Source organism: Calypte anna, chromosome 1 (assembly GCF_003957555.1).
Source record: "Calypte anna isolate BGI_N300 chromosome 1, bCalAnn1_v1.p, whole genome shotgun sequence".
Classification (NCBI taxonomy): Eukaryota; Metazoa; Chordata; class Aves; order Apodiformes; family Trochilidae; genus Calypte; species Calypte anna.
This window is the reverse complement of record NC_044244.1, coordinates 61230674-61251678: the sequence shown is the minus strand read 5'-3', so window position 1 is coordinate 61251678 and position 21005 is coordinate 61230674. Positions and strand designations below refer to the sequence as shown.

The following is a 21005-nucleotide window of genomic DNA, read 5'->3' as shown; positions in this document are numbered from 1 at the left end:
AGCAAATTTAAGTGTATAATTTCCCTGTATTACTTGGAAACGAAATAAATACTTGCACGGTAAGAAACTCAAGTATAAATTGAAAATGCATCCTGTGATTGCAATGGAAAAAAAATCCAAATCTTCAGTATACAGGGTATTGTTTGTTAACACTGAGAATGCATTACTGGAGCTACTAAATATGCCACACAGTATTAGGTACCCAGCATCTCCTGCTGCTATAACCAAATGGCCTAAGGCAAAAAAAAAAAAAAAAAAAAAAAAGTCTTTTTACAAGAAAGGGAAGATGAGGCCAGTAGAGCAGACACCAGGGCTCAGCTTCTTGGTGTGTAAGCACTGGTCCCACCTCTGCAGTGGAGGAAAGCTCTCCTAGCAATGGAACAGGAGCCCAGCTCCATGCTTTGGTTTGTGCTCATCAAGGGCCCTGGCACAGGAGAGTTTGAAGGGAAGGTGATGGCTACTGCTGGTTTTAGCATTTAAAAGCATGCTGAAGTTTTTGTCTAGGGAAAATAAGGACACCACTGAGTCTGGGGCTTCCTCAACAGCTGCAGCGCTCAGATGACTGAGTACCTATATTTCTTTGTGGCTGACACTGTACTTTTGAATATTTTAGTAGCCCGTCTGAACATACCTGCTTCTTTCAAAGTGCTGCATTTCTGATAGTTGGATGTGCGCAGTGCAGGGGCCCTCACATTATACAGCCTTATTTTCTCAATGCGGGAGTCAAAAACTCGTAGAAAAGGGTCTTTCTCTTCCCACTGGGAGATTATCTTATTGTCTATGAAGGTTGCAAACATCTGTGTTTCAATGAAGTGTGAAAGGAACGGGAGGTAAGGCTCAGGTTGGTCCGAAAGGAAGGAAGCCTGAAACACAGAACAGTTCATTAGTGCCATGTTCCTGCCTGAGCCACATCATGACAGAGAACTGATCCAGCCTGCACTAGGCCTCCCCACCACAAAAAACACCTCTCTGAGAGGTGTAAACCCATCTACAAAGGGGTTTGCCTCCCAGGTCACCTCTTTTGCTAGGACTGTGAGAAATAAGAAGTCAGGGAGGCCTCGTGGGGGATCGAGTAAAGGGAATGAGGAGTTACTGAAGTGGTGCCCTTGCTGACAGCATTTCCAAAGCATCCCAGCAGTACCACCTGCAGGGATGAGCCCCATGCAACCCAAAGCAGACCACTACCATGTGTGCCAACTTGGGTCCTCTAGGTCAGCACGTCCCTGCTTGGGACCAGGTCCCTTGTTATACTCATGACATATATGTTATACATCGATGTGTAAAGTGCTCTTCAGTTATTGCTCTTTTGTGGAGTTAAGTGAGGCAATTAATAATGAATTTCCAATTAAAACTGAGTGTGTGCCTAAATATCTGAATGCACTGACCGTAAGAGCCAATTCTATTGTATAGCACAGATTGCCTCAACAAGTCCCTCCTTTTGAATGCTGCACTTGTTCCACCACCTGAATACAAAACAAGACCAATAAAAGGCACGGAAGCATTTTTTGGATCAAAACCTGACTCAGATCAATATTTAGCCTGTTCCTGACTGTTTATCCCTCTAACATTCTTCTTGGAGAAGGACTTGCATCTGAAAAAGCTGATGGCTAAGAGTGCTATCTATTTTGCCAAATTACTCAGAAATAGTAACTGTGCAAGCTCCCAAATGTTTCTCATTCCTTTTGCTGGCCTACAGTCTCTTTATTTTCCCATTTCTAATCTCAACTTCCTTGAGAAGTGTGTACTCTTGTGTACACACTTACAAATGAGGACATAAGAGTACTCCTCTGCCAGAAGGATGCCATAACCTACTGAAACAACACTACCCATTAACAAAAAGCTCTTCTGTGAAATTAGAAAACAAGACCAGATTTGTTTTTTGTCTCCTGCATGCACCTCTCCTCTCAGCAGAGAAAAAAGAAAATAATTTTCAAAAAGTAAATCACTTTCTTGCTGCCCTTCCACCAAACCCACAGGAAAAGCCCCATCAGCTGTGCAGAAGCATGCCACCAGCATGGTTCATACAAGCCAAAATGGCTCTGACCGGTTTGGTGGATCTGCACCAATTCACTCTGTCAGCCCATCTGGCTCTTTATAAACAAAATTGACAAGTGTTGTGGTGAGGCAGAGGGTGAACAGTGGATTAAAGAGTACTCAGGCTATACATGCACACTATAGCTATTCTCCCTCCCTCCCAAAAAGCACTTTCAGAGGGAAAAAATGAAGTGATGGTTATCTTTACTTTGTCAAAGTTTTGCATTTGTTCCCTGTTTGTCAGCCAGGACTCCATATCGGGGGCAGCCTGAATGACAAAAGCCTCGTAGTCTGCAAACATCTGCGTGAAGCGGTTGGCGAACACCTCGCGGAGCTGCACGTTCAGTTTGTAGTCCCTCAGCTCCACCTCCTCACATGGCAATTTCCCATCCTTCTCCTTCTCCACCAGGGGAGCCGTGATGGTGATTTTTTCCATTGTCACTCCTGTTCTCTTGGCAAGGGCCTGGAGGCGGGCGATGGTCTCGTTGCCTTTCAGCAGCTCGTACATGTTGAGGGCATTGCTGGGGATGTTCCCATTCTTCTTGTCATTCACCAGGTCACTAAGAACCAGGTTCTTGAGTTTGGTGGCACTGTCGCTGCAGTGCAGGTTACCCTCCGGTGGGATCCCAAACTGCAGGAGAACCTCTGAGATTTCCTGGATAAACTCCAGCTTGTTGGGGAACTGGGGGAATTCCTCCGGCAGTTCGATGAAATGGTTGTCAATGTCTACAAAGCACAAGTTTGCCTGAAAGACAAAGAAAAGTTTCAGATACTCAGCACTGAATTGGCTCCTCTGCTAAGTAGCCCTGTTTTTCCCAGAGGCTTCCAGACAAAAGGACAAGAGCACAAGTATGATGAAGGAGACTTAAGCTGTGTCATCTAGCCTGCAACATTCCAGATGTCAGCAAAGCTGGGGGACAAATGGATGGCAATGATTTAATGAAAAAATAAAGTCTTCTGTACCCCCCTCCTGTTGTCCTGAGACTTGCAGATCCCAAACTCCCCAATTCACAGATTTCATATCCCCTCCCAGACCTAGCAAGGACACACCAGCAGGCTTGTTGGATGTTTAGCACGACTTCTTAGCCCACATAAATATTGCTTTTCTCAATTACCACATCTCAAGGGCACATTTACTTCAAGGATCCAACTGCAAGAAGCCTCTGTAGTTGTTCTACCAAGGAATGAGTTGTTCCATGAGAAAGATGATGCTGCTGTGAGCAAAGGTTCAAAAGAAGGTCCCATAGAAATCCTTTGGGATCATCTCTGAGTACAGCGTGTCCACTGGAGAGCAAGCCCTGTTTTCCCACTTTCCCTACCCCGTTTCCATGGAGGCTTTTAATCTTGGCTATTCCTCTTCTCAAGATTTAAACAGAGTGCTCTTAGACAGCTTGGCTATGTTGGAAGATGGATCTCAGCCCATAAGATTAAAGCTAAGTGAAGACATGAATCTATCAGAGCAGATACTTTTACTAGGAAAGTGTCAATGGGGGGATGGAAGAACCCTACATAAAATTAATTACATGGCAAATGCACCCTCAGGAGTAATAGCAGAATAAAAAACAGTAATTGATCTTCTGAACTGCAGCTTACATCTGAAATTCTCTGTCGGAGTGCACTGTGCTGAATAAAATCTTAAACCAGGTCAGATTCCCAAGGTGCTGAGCTGTGAAGGGCTTTATCCTTGCATAAAGCTGCAGAATGAGAGGAATCCACAGGGCAGCATCAGGTCTTTGTTAGACTCACCTGGCCATCAGCATAGCTCCTCTGCCTTCTCCAAAGCACTTCTATGTTCTTTACTCCACACCAAATACTGCAGACTAATCTTCAGATTACATAAACAGAAAGGACCTATTTTCCTCCTTTTCTGAAAAGGTTAACTTACTGCAGGACAATACATTCCACGGCAAACATGGTTATAATATATTGGATTTTTAAGGGACGTACTTGAGATTCACCACATTTCCCATAGATACTTAAAGAGGTATTAGGATTCATCTGGTAAAGAAGAAGTGTCCCTTCAGCTCCTTTTTTCATCATAAATTTGAACCATACAATGAAAAGCATTTCTTCATACAAAATAATTTTCTTTACTGAGCTATACAGTGTTAAAGTGTTGTAGTATGTATGCATCAATATGGTTCTTTAGCTCAGGGACTGTCTTCTTATCTATCAATATTTCATTTCAAAGGCTTTTTAATTTCAGCTCTGCATATCATTTACAAAATTTGAAAAATGAGGTTTGGACTCAGAAAGCCCTTGGGGAATTGGTCGCTCTCCTCTCTTCAAAAACATCTGATGATTAAAGTTAATGCAGAGAGATTAGCAACCTTAATACAGCATGATGGCCAGTTGTTAGAATTTTTATCTCTAACAAACAAATGTTTTATATTTAGACCAAGAGCTTGAAAAGCTAGCATTCCTTTGTTGCTCAGGCCAGGGGCTAAGGCAAACAGTGCTTCAGCACTGCTTCCATGTTGAAGGATTTTGTTATTGTCTAGAGGAATTTGTTCAAACCCCCTTCCTTCTTTCCCTCTCCCACAGTTCCTCAGCCCATGGTGCTCATAAATACTGTGCTGATTGTTTTTCACTCGTTTATCAAATATCATAACCCTACTATTCCTCTTCCCTCACTGGCAATACTTAATTTGTTATTCCAGCAATACAGCAAGCTCATCACATTACAATTTTAATTTAAGGAAAATGACAGCTTAATCTGCTAACTAGAAGCATATGAATAATAATTTTAAAAATCACAGTAATTATGTAATATTAGCATGCTTTTACTGAAAAGTGCAGCTAGATACCAGCTTTGTTTCCACATCAGTGAAAATATCATGTGATTGGATCATTGTATTCATGAGTTAAGACTTGACTGGCACTGTTACCTGCCAGCAAGGTTAAGAATCAGTCGCCTCCACCTAGTACCTAAAATAGACCTTTATAAAAAGCCACGTTATCCTTGCCCTGTGTTTATCCCTGCACTGCCACAAACTCCCCCTCCTGCATGTTCTCCTCTGTTGCTGCTCCCACCTGACTTGTCAGTAAGAGCACCTATTTGCTTTTAGGGACTCTGCCCCCAGGAGAGGTTCCCACATGTAGCTGAGTACAGCCATGCAAACAGTTATTCTTGGGTTATCACTAATTTTAAGAAGAAACCCAAACTAAAATGCATGTGTTCAGTCACTATCTCAAATGCTGACAAGCTTCCAATATCCCAAAGACTTTGCAGTATGGAAAGTGATTTGTGGCGAGGTTAAAATGATAAGCAGTTTTAACCATCTTGATCAATTTTTGAGGAGAAAAATCTCCACTTAACACTCTACCACCTCTAATTTTAACACCTACATTAAGAGGACAGCCTTTCCTTCCTTTTTTTCTTTGAGGGAAATGCGATAGACCAGGGAAACTTTTTACTTCCCATTGCATGGGAGAACAGATCATAGAATCATGGAATCAGTTTGATTGTAGAAGACTGTCAAGATTATCAAGTCCAACCATTAGGTCAGCACTGGCAAGTCCACCACTAAACCACGTTCCTAAGCACCATATCTAGATGTCTTTTAAATACCTCCACGAATGATTCCACCACTTCCTTGAGCATCCTGTCCCACTACCTATGTACCCTTTAGTGAAGAAATTTTTCCTAATCTAAACATCCTCTGGCACAACTTGAGGCCATTTCATCTTGTCCTATTGTTTGCTACTTGGGACAAGAAACCATCACCTACCTTGCACCAATCTCTTCTCAGGTAATTTTAGAGAGGGATGAGGTCTCCCCTCAGCCTCCTTTTCTCCAGGCTAAACAACCCCAGTACCCTCAGATGCTCTAAGATTTATGCTCTAGAACCTTCACCAGCTTTGTTGCCCTTGTTTGGACACGCTTGTCCTTCTTTGGAAGTGCATCTTTGGACACGATCTTTAGTTCACAAGACATTGTAGTGAGTCAAAATTTGAAAGGCATGTGTGTGTGAATGCCTCTAAGTAGGTTATAGGTATGGTATTAATGTAGATCATGTGAGGCCAGGATGTTGGTCTAGTAATAGACTTTGACCCAAGCAGGAGCATGTGGGGTCACCCATGAGTGGAATGAGGCTGGCAAGAGAGAAGACACTTCTCAGCTGCAGTGATGGGACAGGGGCAGGTTTATACCATCTCATAACCACACCTGAGGTGCAGATTCATAAAGAGCATCCCCAAAAGAAATGCTCTTTAGCCCCCTGTCAACAAGACTGTGACAGTGACAAAGAGTAACAAAATCTGGTGAAGCAGGTCATGTAGGATAAGCAGAGAAACTTTCAGCATCACTGAAAGAAACATTTAGAAATCAATGCAATTAGTAGCTCTCATTAAATTAAAAAATGGTTTGAGAAAGGCTGTGGAGACTTCTCCCACTACCTCAACTTCTGCTGCTGAACAGCCTTCACAGTGCCAGAGAAGCCTCCCAACAGCAGGCATGGCATTTTGCAGCAGGGATTATTCACCCAAATAGTAACAGTGGATTTTGGAGTAGTAACCCCAAAGGTGGGGACTGACCTCCTGAGGCAGCTCCAGCTTGGAGCGGTCCGTTCCCTCCTTGGACTGCAGCCCCATCAGGTAAGGAACGGGAGCATCCAGGAAATGGAGGAGGGAGGCAGGAAGGATGGGGACATACACGTGCTGCCACTGGAATGGGAACAGCAGCGTCGTGATCCCCTCTGCCACTGTCATCAGACGCTGATAATCTAGACAGGGAGAGAGACAGACAGACATTGAATCATCTTTGTATTTTGCTTTTGAAATCTGTCTGGCAAGGACATCAGTGACAAAACAAGACAGGAACTATGCTTAAATGGGAACATCTAATTTTGAAAGTGAGACAATACTTAGACATGCTTTAATTTGTCAAAACTCATTACCCCCCTGGGAAGAAATTGCTGAACATAAATATTAATTTCTTATTTAGATCTATCCTGTCATTAAATTATTAAAAGTATAGCAAACTTTCTATCTAATGTACAAGATAATAATACACCAATTCTATAAAAAGTGTGGGGGCTTTTTACAAGGGGAAAAGAAGGAAAAAGAAGTGAACTTCAAGGAAATACTGTGCTAGAGCTTTCCTGCTTCTTGCTGCTTGCCTGCTTTTGCTCCACTTGCTACTAATTCTGAGGCTAAATGGATTTTCCAGGAGACTTGTCTTGGCCACATACTAGCAGAAGTTTATAGTCCCTAAGTATTTAAAAGCACTTTTAAAGTGAAATCCAAACAGAAGTCTAACAGAACTTTAGTTCTGAAAAATATTCTGTACAGTTAACATATTTATATTGCATTATATTCCCAAATTGGTACTTAATCCACTAATTTATTGCTCTGCAATGTTTTGATTCAAGTAAATGCTTTATTTTAATTAAAATTTAATTCAGTACAGCTGAGCTGAAAGAATATTTTCGAATTTGCATAAGAGCAAATTATTTCTCAAATATCCCGCTGGTGTGATGCAATATGACAACCTATTTTTTACTATAAATGAGGGAATCTCAATTTGAGAAAAATTTTTTTAAAAAAATTAAAAAATAATAATTAAAAAGAAAATCACATGTTGCTATTGAAGAGATGGTTATCCTTACAGTAAATCTCAAACTGCAGACAATTCATCAGGAAACAAGTGAGGACCCCTGAGCCTTGTAAGATGCTCTATACAACCACAGCTTCTACATTACATAGACAAGTAGAGGAGTCAGTTCTGATTCCCACTGTGCAGCTCTGCCACTTGTGAAAGCTTCTCTATTATTTGCAAAAAGAGTTGTTCTCCCAGCTTCAGTGCACGACAGTGTCATCAGAGTGGCAAGAGTGGCAGAAGGGATGTCTCCACTATGGCTCCATGCAAAACCAGTTCTCATCAATGCCAGACAAGTCTGACAAGCTTTGGCTTGAGCAACTGAGGAATTTTTCAACTTCACCAAGACCAGATCCTTGGTAACACCTGGGCTAGCCCCTCTGCCCAGCTTCATGAAATGAAAGATGTATGAACGCTCTGGTTTTGAGGTGGGTAGGAAGGCTTTTTTCTGGTAGTCCCACTGATTAGTTTGGCCTGGGCAGGAACCTTGCCTTACCCTTCCAGTTTCTCAAACAAGCCAGCCTGATACCCTGCTAGACATCAGCAACAACAGAAGCTCTGTCATCTGACACCACTCAGCTATGAGGAGGTCACTGGAAAGATGCACTTCAATAAACATGCAAATTAAAACAACAAATTGCATAACCAATTCCCCTTCTTGCAAGCACCTCTTCGTGGAAAACCAGGCCTGATCTTCAGCAGGTCAGCCAGCAGGGCAGAAACATTTTTCATCTTGTCTTACTAATAGCTAGTCATTCAATCTTCCAAAATTATTTTCCTGCATACAAGTCAGTCTCAAGGTTACTCCTCAGAACCATTCCTGGCTACAGATCAGCCATTTATGAATCTCTCCCTTTGTAATTGTACACATCCACTGACTGCCTTGTTGAGGAGCACTTATTCAGAATCAACTTACAACACCTATTGGTGAAGCTACACTTTGTAGCTCTGAAATCTTTAAAGGTTAAGAAAGATAAAAATCAAATACAGAAAGGATGCATGAGGCTATTTCAAAGTCTGTTCTGATCTACATAGGCATGTGAAATAAGAGGTCTTCACAGCAAAGCTGCAAGTGTAATTTTAGATAAGGACATTCAACTAGAAATGCTTGCTTGCTCTTCTTTGATGCTATTCATAATATTTAACAGAGTCACTAGAACAAGTTTTGTAACCAATTGATTATAATGAATGCTGTTTTTTTTTTTAAATATTGATGACCAAATTAATGGGCTAATTACCATTTAGCAATGTTTTCTAGCAATTAGCAGAGATAAAAACAATTCCATACATAGCTGTTTTCCCTGAAAGACAGAAGTTCCCAGGCACTGCCAGAAAAAAAGAATTTGAAACATCTGGAAATGGTTCTTTTGATAGTTGTTTAATGAAGTAAGAAACCCTAGTTTCTTTGTATTTAGCTTTCAAGCCTGTACAAGGTTAGACACCTATACTGTAAGGCAGAAAGGCTTTTTCATTTGAGAGATTCTTGCATCTGAGGTAAGCTTATATGGTTATTTAGAACGAGGGACTCCTACATTTCCCCAAATGAGAGAAAGAAAAAGAGGTGGGGGAAAAAAAAAAAAAAAAGAATGAAAAGAATGGAAGCTGATGGAAAAAATCAGAGTTTGTATAGACTGTGTGTGCTTGCATCAGGGGGAGGGTGTTTCCAGATCCTATCCCAACATCACCATTAGACTTTGATAACAATCTCCAAGTGCAGCCCAAGTTTTGCCTGATATTTTATGAATGAGAGGCCCAGGCAGCAAAACTGCTCTCTGATTGTACTCCAGCCTTCAGAGCTAGAATAGGGGATTAGATTCCCATTTAGGAAGTGTTTTTTGAGAAAGGCCTTTTGGTTGAGCAGAGCGAGGACACAACAGTTCTGTTTCCCATCCATCTGACATTAGGAAACATCTGGAAAGGATACAAAAAGTAAAAACTCTGCCTGGGTGATATACATAGAAGGTCACAAACTCAGAGTGACGAATGGCTCAAATCAAGGCAGTTTCCTGAGATCACTGAAATAAATCAGAGCTCACCCACCCCATGCAGTGTACACCACGCTGCATGCAGGAAGAGGCCTGGCAATGCCAACAAGGCTGCTACTGGCTATTTAAATGCATGAGCAGAAGGTTGTAGCCCATGGTGCTGTCCCACAGCTGCAACTGCTGCCACCAGAGCAAAGATTTAATCTGTGTAAAATCATTCCTGGGTACAGATATAAGTAGTGGACACTGGAGACCCGAGCTCAGGGCTTCCCCTCTTTCTCTTTACTGCACAGCCCCAGCCTGGGTCAGTGGAGAAAGGACACAAGATCTGGAGGCTTACTGAACATCCCAAACACCAGACATGTTTCTCTGCAGTTTGCAGATGAGCTTTTGGATTTAAATTTCTCTTCTCCTGGATCTCATTTCCACTGGATTGCTCCACCTCTCCTACTTGCATCACTGTATCACTTTCTTCCTTTCAGTTTTTAATTTCTCCCCTCTCCCGAAGTGATGATACATCATACCACAGTGTTTATTTTGTTGGCAGCCCTATCTGCATCCCTCACTCTTCCATCTTGGGACAGGGAACATCACCAAGCAAAGCCCCTACAGCAGAGTTAAATTTCTAATTTTCATACAGGACATTTTCCAAAAGGAACTGCTCAGGGAAGGCAATCTCAATGAAATTGGCCCTTATGGTTTCTATTGCAGCTGCTGCCTCCTAAGAACCACGCTTTAGCTGAATTTGGCACAGGGCTGTGTCTCACACGTAACCTCCTCCTTGCACGAAGAAGAGGGCAACAGAATCCAGTTCAAAGATGCCAGACCAAATCCCTTGCTCTGGCAGCATCTGCTGGGGGCCCTTGGCCAAACCCCTGCTTCCCACTTCCCTGGGCTCACCAGGTAACTCTGTAGCGGGGCAGCAGTTCTGCTGCATAAGCCACACTTTGCAAAGGTCTGGAAATACTCACATGGCCCACAAGGTGCAATGTGATGCTCAAAATGTAAACCCTAAGGGGTTCCTGTGTAATTACAAATCTCTATTTTGTGCGAGAGATGGGTCTGGTTTCAGCCTTTGAACATCAACTCACTATAAATGTTGGGGTTTTTTTTGAAAGAGAGCAAAATTGGGGAACTACTTGTCTTGATGTTGAGTTTCCATAATACAGTAACAGGACAAAACCCAGTCAGCATGGAATTACAGCAGATACTGTGCATGCAGAAATATCTATCCCAAGGAGCTTAAAGTCCAAACACAGGCATCGACTGAGAAAACAAAATAATCCTTCTCCTTTCATTTCACAGATTGGGCATAGAAGCTCTGAGATGTTAAGCTCAGGATAAAAATTGGTTTTCCTCCTACAAAATCCTTCCCGTGCTGCAGAGAAAAAAAAAAAATTCTTTGAGAGGAGAACAGGAAATCAGTGTTACCTCTGCCCAGAACATCTGAGGCCTCCCTCCTTCAGATGCTACTTCCAAAACAGGTTCAAATCTTTGGTTGTAATCAAAGAGAGGAGAAATTCACCTGGCACCTTCTCAGGAAAAGCCCAAGCACAAGATTTTTGATTATCAGGCCTGTGTAGGAGTACACATACACACACTCATTCAAACCAGAAACAGCATTCTTGCTGTGATCAGAACTGTGTTACTCCAGTTTCAACACACCCAACCTTCCTAAATGAAAGAACAATTTGGCAGGTTTCCAGCTCCTTGTTCCAGTAACCTACCAAAGGAAGGTACAAAGCCTACTGCAGAGATGGAGTCACAGGCTGGGTCTTCTAAATCCAGTACACTGCTTTAAAAATAGACCATGCCTCCTCTTTTCTTTTCCTTTTTAAGCTCTGCTTTATGTGCAGTTTGAAAGTACTTGGGAGCATTTGAAAAGATGGGTTACCTGGACACCACTTCCTTTTCTCTACAGCTTTTTGAGCATGCGTAAAGTGTAACAGCAGCTTTGCAAAGCATATATGTAAAAATGTATCCTGGAGGATGATAATCAGATTATGTGCTCAAAGGACACCTCATCAAAAGGAAGAAAATTATTCTAAGTGATAGTTTTAAACAAAGCAAGGCCAACAACAGAGAAAATAAAATAATAAAAAAAGTTAAAATAATTCAATTCAATTAATCAATCAATCAAGGAAGAAGAGCTAGTTCTTCAGAGGGAAACACATGAACAAGCTTTAAAACATTCTTGTGACTAACTGCTTTTCCACATGCAACCTCTTCAGTAAAAGTGTTATTAGCAATTGCTGTCCAACTGTTACTTTTTTTAACAAGACAAGACAAGGATTAGCTGAGCCAGGTATATTGGAAAAACTATAAATATTAATATTTTGCTCTGATCATGAGTCAGAAATTGCACCTGACAGTTATAAGACCTGTCTAATGGCTCTGCTCCTTCAGCTCTGTAATGTATATAGCATTCTGCAGATGAAAGAGGAAATCTGAAATTCACATCTGAGACAAAAATTGTTTATGAAAGCGAATGTCTTCAAATCAAATCTCAATAGCTCCATAGAAGCAACACACATAAATGCTGAAGACTTCAAAGCACCCTGGAAGCTTCCAGCTTTCATCTGGTTTGTACACTGGCAGCTGTGATGACTGAGAAGCCAGACCAGGTGATTTTCAAGAGATGTTCAGATAAAATGCACAAATCTGCTGCAGGAAATGTTTTTTCACCACAGATACCATGTTGCACCAGTGCTTCCTTTAGGGCCCTTGGAAAGGCTGGTGATGCAGGGCTGTAACCAGCAGACAGTCTTGGGGAATGACCCACAGCATTTCACCACCTTTGTTTTCTCCAGCAAAGAGGGAATTTACCTGCATTCAACACAGCATATAAATTGCAAGATAAAAGCAGGCAAGCAATTTATGCAAATCTGAAAAGATAAGATTTTCTTAAAGCAGATGATCAAGAGTAGGCTGCATGTAGTCACCTGAACTATGAATGAGCCTCTCAGCCTGGGAGTCAGCTCTGCCCCAAGGAAAACATCCTGAGGTCGATATTAACTGAGGCCAATTCCTTCTGTTTTCCCTCACTGATAACTGCTTAATGGGAAAAGAAAAAAAAACACAACAAAAAACTGAAAACCACAAAGCTTCCACTTCAATAAATTTCCATTTATATGATTTATCCATGTTACAGCCTGCCACCAGTGGTTCAGCATAAATTAGTTTATCATTAAGAGCCACCTTAGAAATTAATTCACAGGAAAACCTCAATTAGCTCCCATTGCAAGCAAGGTTAAGCCTCCAAAACCAGGGAAAAAGTCTGTGACAAGCTTACAAGGTAGCAACAAGACCTGTGAAGATGCCTCTGATGACACAGGGAACCCCTTGCTCATCCCTGTGGCTACAGGGGCAGACCCACAGGATGGCAGGGAGGGCACAGGCTTCTAGAGGGCAGCAATTTTGCTCAAGGCCATTATTGACCTGCATGTTATTTATCTGGCATTTGGCACAGGTAAAATGCAAGGCCTAATTTAACTTCTCCTCCACACCTTGTTTTTAGAAGGTAAGAATATCTTATAATGGGAAAATCAAAAAATCCAACTGAAAAAAAAGAAAAGAGGGAGATAGGATGGGGTGTGTGCATACAAAGAGGTAAAAGCAGTTGGCAAATTGTCCTCTATGCTTCCCAGTTGGTATAAACTGGAGTGGGGATGTACTAAATGAATTGCTGCTCTGCTTTTATCTTACTACAGACCTGTAGTAACTCCTCTGTGTTCCAAGCTGCTTTAGTAACTTGACTTTTAAGGCCACATTGACTTCAGTTAACAAAACTGAGCGACTTTTAATGAAAAAAATGGCCCCATACTTGGGTCCCTATTGCAGCACAGAAACATTTTGCCTCCGTGTAAACTGTTCACCTTTAGCTTTGACTGTTTTTGATCAATACCAGCACAGAATGCAACTAGTTAAATAACAAGCAGAGAAGGGCACAGGTTGTCTATATAACTTTTTGTCAAAAATGTTTTAAAAGGCAAATGCATAATGCATATATTCATTTTTTTTAATCTCCCTTAAAATAGATTTGGTAGGCAAGACCTTTCAGATGCCACCTTTTTCTAGGTGATGACAACATATGCATGTAGTTATTTGTCTTATAATTTCTAAGATTGAAGAAGAAAAAATTAATGCAAATAACATTTCAGTCTTTGAGGAGCAATTATTCAAGCCCTTTGAAAAGCAACATGGGGAATGCTCGAAATTATAATAAGTAAAATTAGCCTAAGCTCTAAGAAGTTTATCTTTGTCTCATCCTCGTGTTCCCTCTCCTGTTTAAACCCCTGGAAAAGCAGACACATAAAATGGATTGCTGAGGTTTCTGCAGAGCCCACAGTTTAATTCCTTTCTCGCCACCAGACATATACAAGTGGCAGCTTGTGACTGGTCCTTAGGATACTGTGGCAGCTATTGCAGACTCTTATTAACTTGGATAACCTGGAAGCCTGATTCACAATACCCTTACATCTCCACAGTCGCAGGGGAGAGCTGTGATCTCAATAAAATAAATGGCACTTGCAAGAAAATTACTTTCTGTGGTTGAATAAATGATAATAAAACTACAACAGCAAGTCTGTTTCATAAAGGAAAGTCTGTAACTCCCAAGCTTACACAATGTTAGATGTGTGCCTTGTTTAGTGATAACTAATATGACTCTGTATCAGTTTTTTCTGCTTTATTGGGAGTCTTGTCATTCTGAGGTCCTTCCTTTGAAAGTCACAAGAAAACATCATAATCCAAGCTTTTAGAGGGCAAAGTTTATAAGGTTGCAATCCAAAGACTGCCCCCTGAAAAACTGCAGGGAAAAAATATCTAATCTCTCCTTTTGGTTTTCAAAGCTCCATTGTTAAACTTTGGCCCTATTTAAACTTAAAAGTATTCTCTATATGCAGGAAGATGTAACCTGAAGCCAGAGGAGTTCTACTTTTAGTGCTTTCAGGTAGTTTTCTGTACCAACTTTGCAAGCCAAAATCAGCACTTAAGAGAAGTCTCATATACACCCACCAAGAGAGATTTTGATTAATTCCCTCACTGCCTCCATTAACAGTAATGACTTGTTTTTTCACCCTTGCCATTTAGGCACAAGCACAGTTACCCAGCTATCCTTGCCTTGTTCTGTGTTTCACCCTAATGCTGCCACAGCACTGTTTGATGCTCCCAAGCTGCACAGATATTTCACCTCTTCAGACTGAAAAGCTTTGGTTAGAGTGGCTTTTCCCCCACAAGGACATGATTATTCACACCAGCAGTTCCTAAACTGTGGTTTGTAAATCCACAGTGACAGCTCTTTAGCACCAGGCTGCTTTATAGTTTAAACTGTAAAGCTGAGAGAAATAGGGATGAAGGTAGCCACACATGGTTCAAAATGTTTGGGAAATGAAAGAGCTTAAAAATAAGCTCAATAAATGACCTCATCAGTCTTTTACATTAGTTGCTTTACCCCTTTGCTTGAGAGCCAAAGCTGCAAAGTGAAGTTACAGTCAGCTACAAGCCCTTCATTTTCCCAAGTGATGGAATACCACTCACACATAAAACAACAGGAAGAGAGCAACTAAATACCCTAAAATGAAAGTAGCATCCATGGTACAAACAGCTATCCATAAGGCTCATCCCCACTGCAGAGCTGTGCCAGACACTCTTGTATTGTGCTGGGAACGTATCCAGGGCAAGCTGTGTAAAGTCACCCAACACCCTTCAACTCTTCATTTAGTCAGATGCCTTTGTTGAGGTTGCTGGAAACATTATGCCTTGGCTACATGGCTAAAAATAAACTTTTTCATCATCAACTCCTACTTGACTAGATAAAAGCCACTCCAGAACAGTCAGTACAGTCTTTGTGATACCTTCCTGCCAGCCCTTCACTGCCATTACCACCAGCTCTGTCAGGAACTAGGTCCAACTCCACTTGACCACCACCCTTCTCGTAGGCAGCTCACTGCCCATGCTTGCCTGCAAAGTTTAGGACTTAAAGCTGCTCGACCTGTTGTATTCAGTGTTTTCATAGCCCTCTCTTCCTTGGCCTCCAAATGTAATTTGCCTTTAGAGGACAAATGCTTGGTGATAAGTTTGAGGTTCTTAGCACTGTATGGTCACTAGTGTCGAGTTTGGTAAGGCTGCAGCAAGACTAGGCAACTGGAAACAGTCCAGTGGGTCCATCCTTTTTTACATTGAAAGGGAAGGAAGAACAAATTTCCAAAATCATTTGTTACTGCAGAACAAGCATCAGGCAAAAGCTTCTTTTCATCTTTTGCCTTGAGAAACACATGAAGTTAAGAAAGCATTTCTCCCGGCTGGATCTCAAAGCTTAAAGAGATTTCACTACTCTCCAGTCTGGTTATATCTCATATAAGAAAAGAGCTGCTTTGGTTTCTCTTTCAGGCATTTCAAGACTGACATTGAAAAGGAGCCACATTACACAATTAGCCAAGCACTTGGCTATCAGCATATGCCAAAACTGAAGCTCTGCAATTGACCTCCACTCAACATTCCTCACCTCTGAGAACCAGCATGACGATGCTATTGACATAATTATAGTGTTTCCCTAATACAACTCTCTGCTTTTCCCCACGTGCCATCAAGTTGTGTTTATCAGATAGAGAAGTAAGGATATGCCAAGGACATCTTTAGCTTCACCAATAATAGAGGGAGGTGGGGGAGAAATATCTGAATTTTGGAGGTGAGAGGATTAATTTTCACTATGTCATTTTTCTTAAAAAAAAAAAAAAAATTCACAGTGAAAACAAAAAGTAAACCCTTAAATTACAGTCTGTAAATGAGAAAAACCACACTGAAACAAAACCAGAAACAACCCCCCTTTTATTTATCTAACTTCTGGTGGCACTGAAAATTGAGTTGAATTTATTCAGTGGATAATTTGTACCTGTCTCAAGGACACAAGTAATGCATAGGCAGGTTGCACTCCTGCACAAAATATTACTAAAACAATCTGACAAGCCGATTTTTGCTCATGATACTATCTTACAGTAAAAAAAAAAAAAAAAAAAAATCTCAGTTTTCAGTCAGTTCATAGGCAGGGAGCAGGGGGGAACAATGAGCTGGGATGAGGAGGCATTTCAGTGTGGTGCTGTTTAATGTCAAACCCTGTTGTCAAATGGCAAAAGCAAAATGATTCAAACTGAGGAAGAAAGGACTAAGCACACACACAGGAGCAAAAGGGAGGGGAAAGGCAGACTAATCAAAACTAACAGCAGGATTTCTGCTCACACTTCAAACTGAAAGGAGATAAAGCTTTCGTTTCCAGTTCTTGAAAGCAAATCCCTGGAGTCCATGTAGAGAAGTGCTTCACAAAGAACTAACAAACCTTTGAATTCAGTCATTTGCTGAACTACCCTCCTTCCACCTCTCTGAACATTTTTCCCCATGTCTCAGTCATTTATTCATTAGTATTTCTATTACACACTTACTGACTTTTATTTTATATGACAAGCCCCACCACTCACTTTTGGAGCCTGAAGGTTCATTACCCATGCTCATTTTAGATGAATTCTCATCCTCTCCTCTCCATTCCAAGCTGTCTGTTTTTTGAACCATGTCTGTCTCTTGAGAACTCTAGATAATACCTCAGGTATTTCTCTAGCCTGATGAAACCACTCCCACCAACTTTTGCCTCAGGCTTAGTTTACCAATTTAGGCTCAGCATCACAGAAGCCATTTGGGAACCCAGATAATCATAGAATCATGGAATTGCTCAGGCTGGAAAAGACCTTCAAGATTACTGAGTCCAGCCTTGTCCTAACCCTATTATCCTATTTCTGATGACCCACCACTAAACCGTGTCCACAGGCACCATATCCAGGTGATTTTTAAACACATTCAAGGATAGAGACTCAATCAGCTCCCTGGGGAGCCTGTGCCAGTGCTTAACAACTCTTTCTGTAGAGAACTTTCTCCTGATATCCAATCTAAATCTTCCCTGACACAATTTGAAGCCCTTTCCCCTTGTCTTGTCATCTGTCACCACTGAGAAGAGACCAACCCCACTCTCACCACAATCTCCTTTCAGGTATTTGTAAAGAGTGATAAGGTCTCCCCTCAGCCTCTTTTTCCCCAGACTGTACAGCCCCAACATCCTCAGTCACTCCTCATAAGGGATGTTTTCCAAACCCTTCACCAGCTTTGCTGCCCTTCTTTGGACTTGCTCCAGCACCTCAGTGTCCTTTTTGTATTGAAGTGCCCAAAACTGAACACCGTACTCGAGGTGGGGCCTCACCAGTGCCAAGTTCAGGAGCAAATAATATGGGCAGGCATCAAGAAGACTCTCCAAAAAGTCCCTGGAAAGTCAGCAGGAAACTTGACCTTTACTTTTTTAGGCAGTGAGGTGCATTACAACATCTGCAGCACATACCCTCTGGTACCCAAATATCACCATCATATAGGAAAGAGTAATCGGGGTATAAAACCTCAGAGCATGCCTGGTGCTAAATTAAAAAATAAATAAATCACAGAACTTGTAGCAGAGTACTGGACTATTGCAGACACAACCAGAAAAGGTAAAGGCCAGATTTTCAAAAGCTTATGCTGGCATACTTCAGTATGGACAGGCTGTACAAACAGCATCTGGCCACATAGCTAACCTTTGCCTATTTAAATTTTAAAGCATCTCAAAAATACATAACAGCATTCTTGTCAGAAAACTTATCAAATATCTGTAGCAGGATTATGAATGGATGCCCTGTAACCCCATGAAGCTCCAACTCAGCATTAAACCTTCAGTCTCTTAAGTGCTAAAAAATTTCCAGTGCTTTACCAGAATATACCCATCATACAGGAGGGAGGAAATCTCACCAAACTTAATTATAGTGCTGAAATTTGAAGAAGAAAGTGAAAATTTTGTCTGAAAAATATATTACTGTCTGCTGGGACTTCTGCAGAAGATAGGATGAGTTTCATGCTGTCCTCCAGCATGGTCAAGGGCAGTGTAAGGATAACAGTTAAGTGAATTCTATTGCTAGGTGTCACAAGTGATAAATACAATGCATAATTAAACAGTTGGCATCCAGACTGCTGGGAGGAAACTATTATTTTGTGCTTTCACCGGGAAAGACTGATTTCTCTCACATTTTTTCATTTCTCACACCTACTGAAAATTAACAACTTTATATCAGATCTTGCATCTGTAGCTGCCCAGTAACTGCCCACTGGGAAGAGACCCAATGCGCATCACCAGCTGAGCGCCTACCTTGTGAGTACAGAAGGATCTGCATCTCCAGAAGAACACAGGTGAAAACCTGGACCAGGTTCTCCAGCCCCAGCAGCTCAAAGACCTCCCGCAGGGGGTAGTCAGAGAGAGGCAGCTCGTTGGGCCCAGGTCTCTGGCAAATGATGGGCTCGTAAACCCCGTAAAACTTGAGCGACCTCCCTGGGGGTGGCAGGGGCACCTCGTAGAGGATATTGTGGATGTAGCTCTCCAGGGGCAGAGGTGGTGGCTGCTGGGAGGTCACTGCCTTGTAGAGCTGGATCAGGAACTTCTTGCAGGCTTGCATGAAGGGCAGAGGGGTGATGAGGCATATACATTTGGAGACGTACAGCGTGTCCCTGCTGATGTCGTAGGAGTTGTACCGCTGGAGCTTGGCCAGGGAAGTGGCATCACCCTCGTCGATGCTGCTGGCCAGGGAGTCCATGCTGCAAGAGGAGGAGGCACAGACACTGCTGTATTGCTCTGCGTTGTGCATTTGGTAAAGGGTTTGCATGGCTGTGCAGATCTGCTTGCTCGTGACCTCCTCGAAGAACGTGAGCACGAAGCCATAGGTACGAGAGCCATCTTCCCTGGTGATGATGAACGAATGGAGCTGGGGATCTCTGTTGTCTGCCTGCGTCCTGAAAGACAGCCCTTTGGGCATGCACAGCTAAGAAAAGAGAAAAGAAATAGATATAGATAAAGCCCAAATTTTGTTTTGTCACTTTTGCTTCACAGGCACATTCTGGTTATCCACCATACCATACCCCTCCTGAAAATAGCCCAAGAGCAAACAGCCTGAAAACGATGCTCCTTACAAGAAGATATAGACCTGACTGAAGAAAGGAAAACACCCTCCAAAACCACCCATCTATCAAGTCATTATGACTTTTTTTCATTACTTTGTAGAATTATCTTCACTGCTATTTCACCACTAAATAGCCTTTTTCTCATTCACTTCAGCATCATACAAAGACATCCACTTTTGTTCTTGTTTGCATTCATTGTCCCTACAGTACTTGGAAATCAGAGAGCCAAGGGACCGTCTTATACCACTGAATTAAAACCACAGAAATCTTTGATCTTCCCTAATTTTCTTAAAAGAAAGCAGAACTATTGACTAACAGCTATTACATTTACTTTCTTCCTTAAGTGCTACAAAATAGCTTACATTAGAAGACAAAAGGTGGTGGTGGGGGGTGTATATGTAACACTCAGACTCTATGAAAGCCTTATTTTTGGTTTACCACTCAGCAAAATCTTTTGCAGTGATTCTACTGCACTGGGTGTTTCTGTGAAACACAGCCCTACTGGTAACTCAAGGCATTTTTCCAGGCATTGCTCATGAATTCTATCAGCCATCTAATACAAAATAACAAACAACCAGCAAAACTTGTTGGAATGTGCGTCAGCATGAACTCCTTATGCTCTAGCTAAATCACTATGTTTATAAATTATGAACTGAAGCTTCCTTTATAATTGCCAGTTGAAGACAAAAGGAAAGAAAAGGGAGAAACCCTCCAAATGCTCCTCCTGTTCCAAAAGGCAAGGCTAGAAAGTCATCTTTCCCAAGGGATGTGAACCTACACACAACTGAGTGCATCCCCCAATGTCTCTCCTTGACCAGGAGTAAATCCTTCTGGTGGTGGAAGAGGTCAAGAGAAATAATTACATATTTTCAGTTACATTATATCTTGAAACCTCACAAGTGCATCTTGATAGTCTGATAAAGCTGCTACCAGCCTATCTGGGATTAATGCAAGCGGTCCAGACTCACTTCACAACATGCTAGCAAGCCCCTAAGTTACTCAGAACAGATCTTACGTGTCTGTCAAAAAGGCAATGTATAGAGAAAAAAACAGCCTGCACTTGGTAGGAGGATTTAATTCAATTGATGGGCTTTGCTGACAGAAACCATGAAATTGCAACTTGAACCATTTTTGAACAGCAGCCTCATTTCCATTCAAAAGGTTTATAGTTTTCATCGAGGCATTAACAGCAGTGCTAGGGTTAAAGTTTCTCCAGTTAAGAAGTAGTAAAAAATCCTTGATTCATGCTTTTTAAAAAACTTACTCTGCACAATCAATATCTCTCTTAGCCTCCTTTTTTGGCAGGCTTGCTTAATAAAAATTTATTTCTAGGATGTGGGCATTCAGTGGTGGCTGTGGCCTTATCAAGT

General features: G+C 41.7%; 1 protein-coding gene across 5 annotated transcripts in view; it reads right to left on the bottom strand.

Annotated features, from left to right (window-relative positions):
- Positions 1-21005, bottom strand: part of DENND5B (DENN domain containing 5B) — a 115155-nt gene that overhangs the window by 38379 nt on the left and 55771 nt on the right. For all 5 annotated transcript variants that reach the window (XM_030449330.1, XM_030449320.1, XM_030449305.1 and 2 more), the window contains 4 exons: positions 18830-19496; positions 6571-6758; positions 2243-2779; positions 632-863 (listed from right to left, as the gene is read on the bottom strand). In XM_030449330.1, the coding sequence (XP_030305190.1) occupies positions 632-863; positions 2243-2779; positions 6571-6758; positions 18830-19496 (1624 nt within the window). The remainder of the gene's footprint in view (positions 1-631; positions 864-2242; positions 2780-6570; positions 6759-18829; positions 19497-21005) is intronic.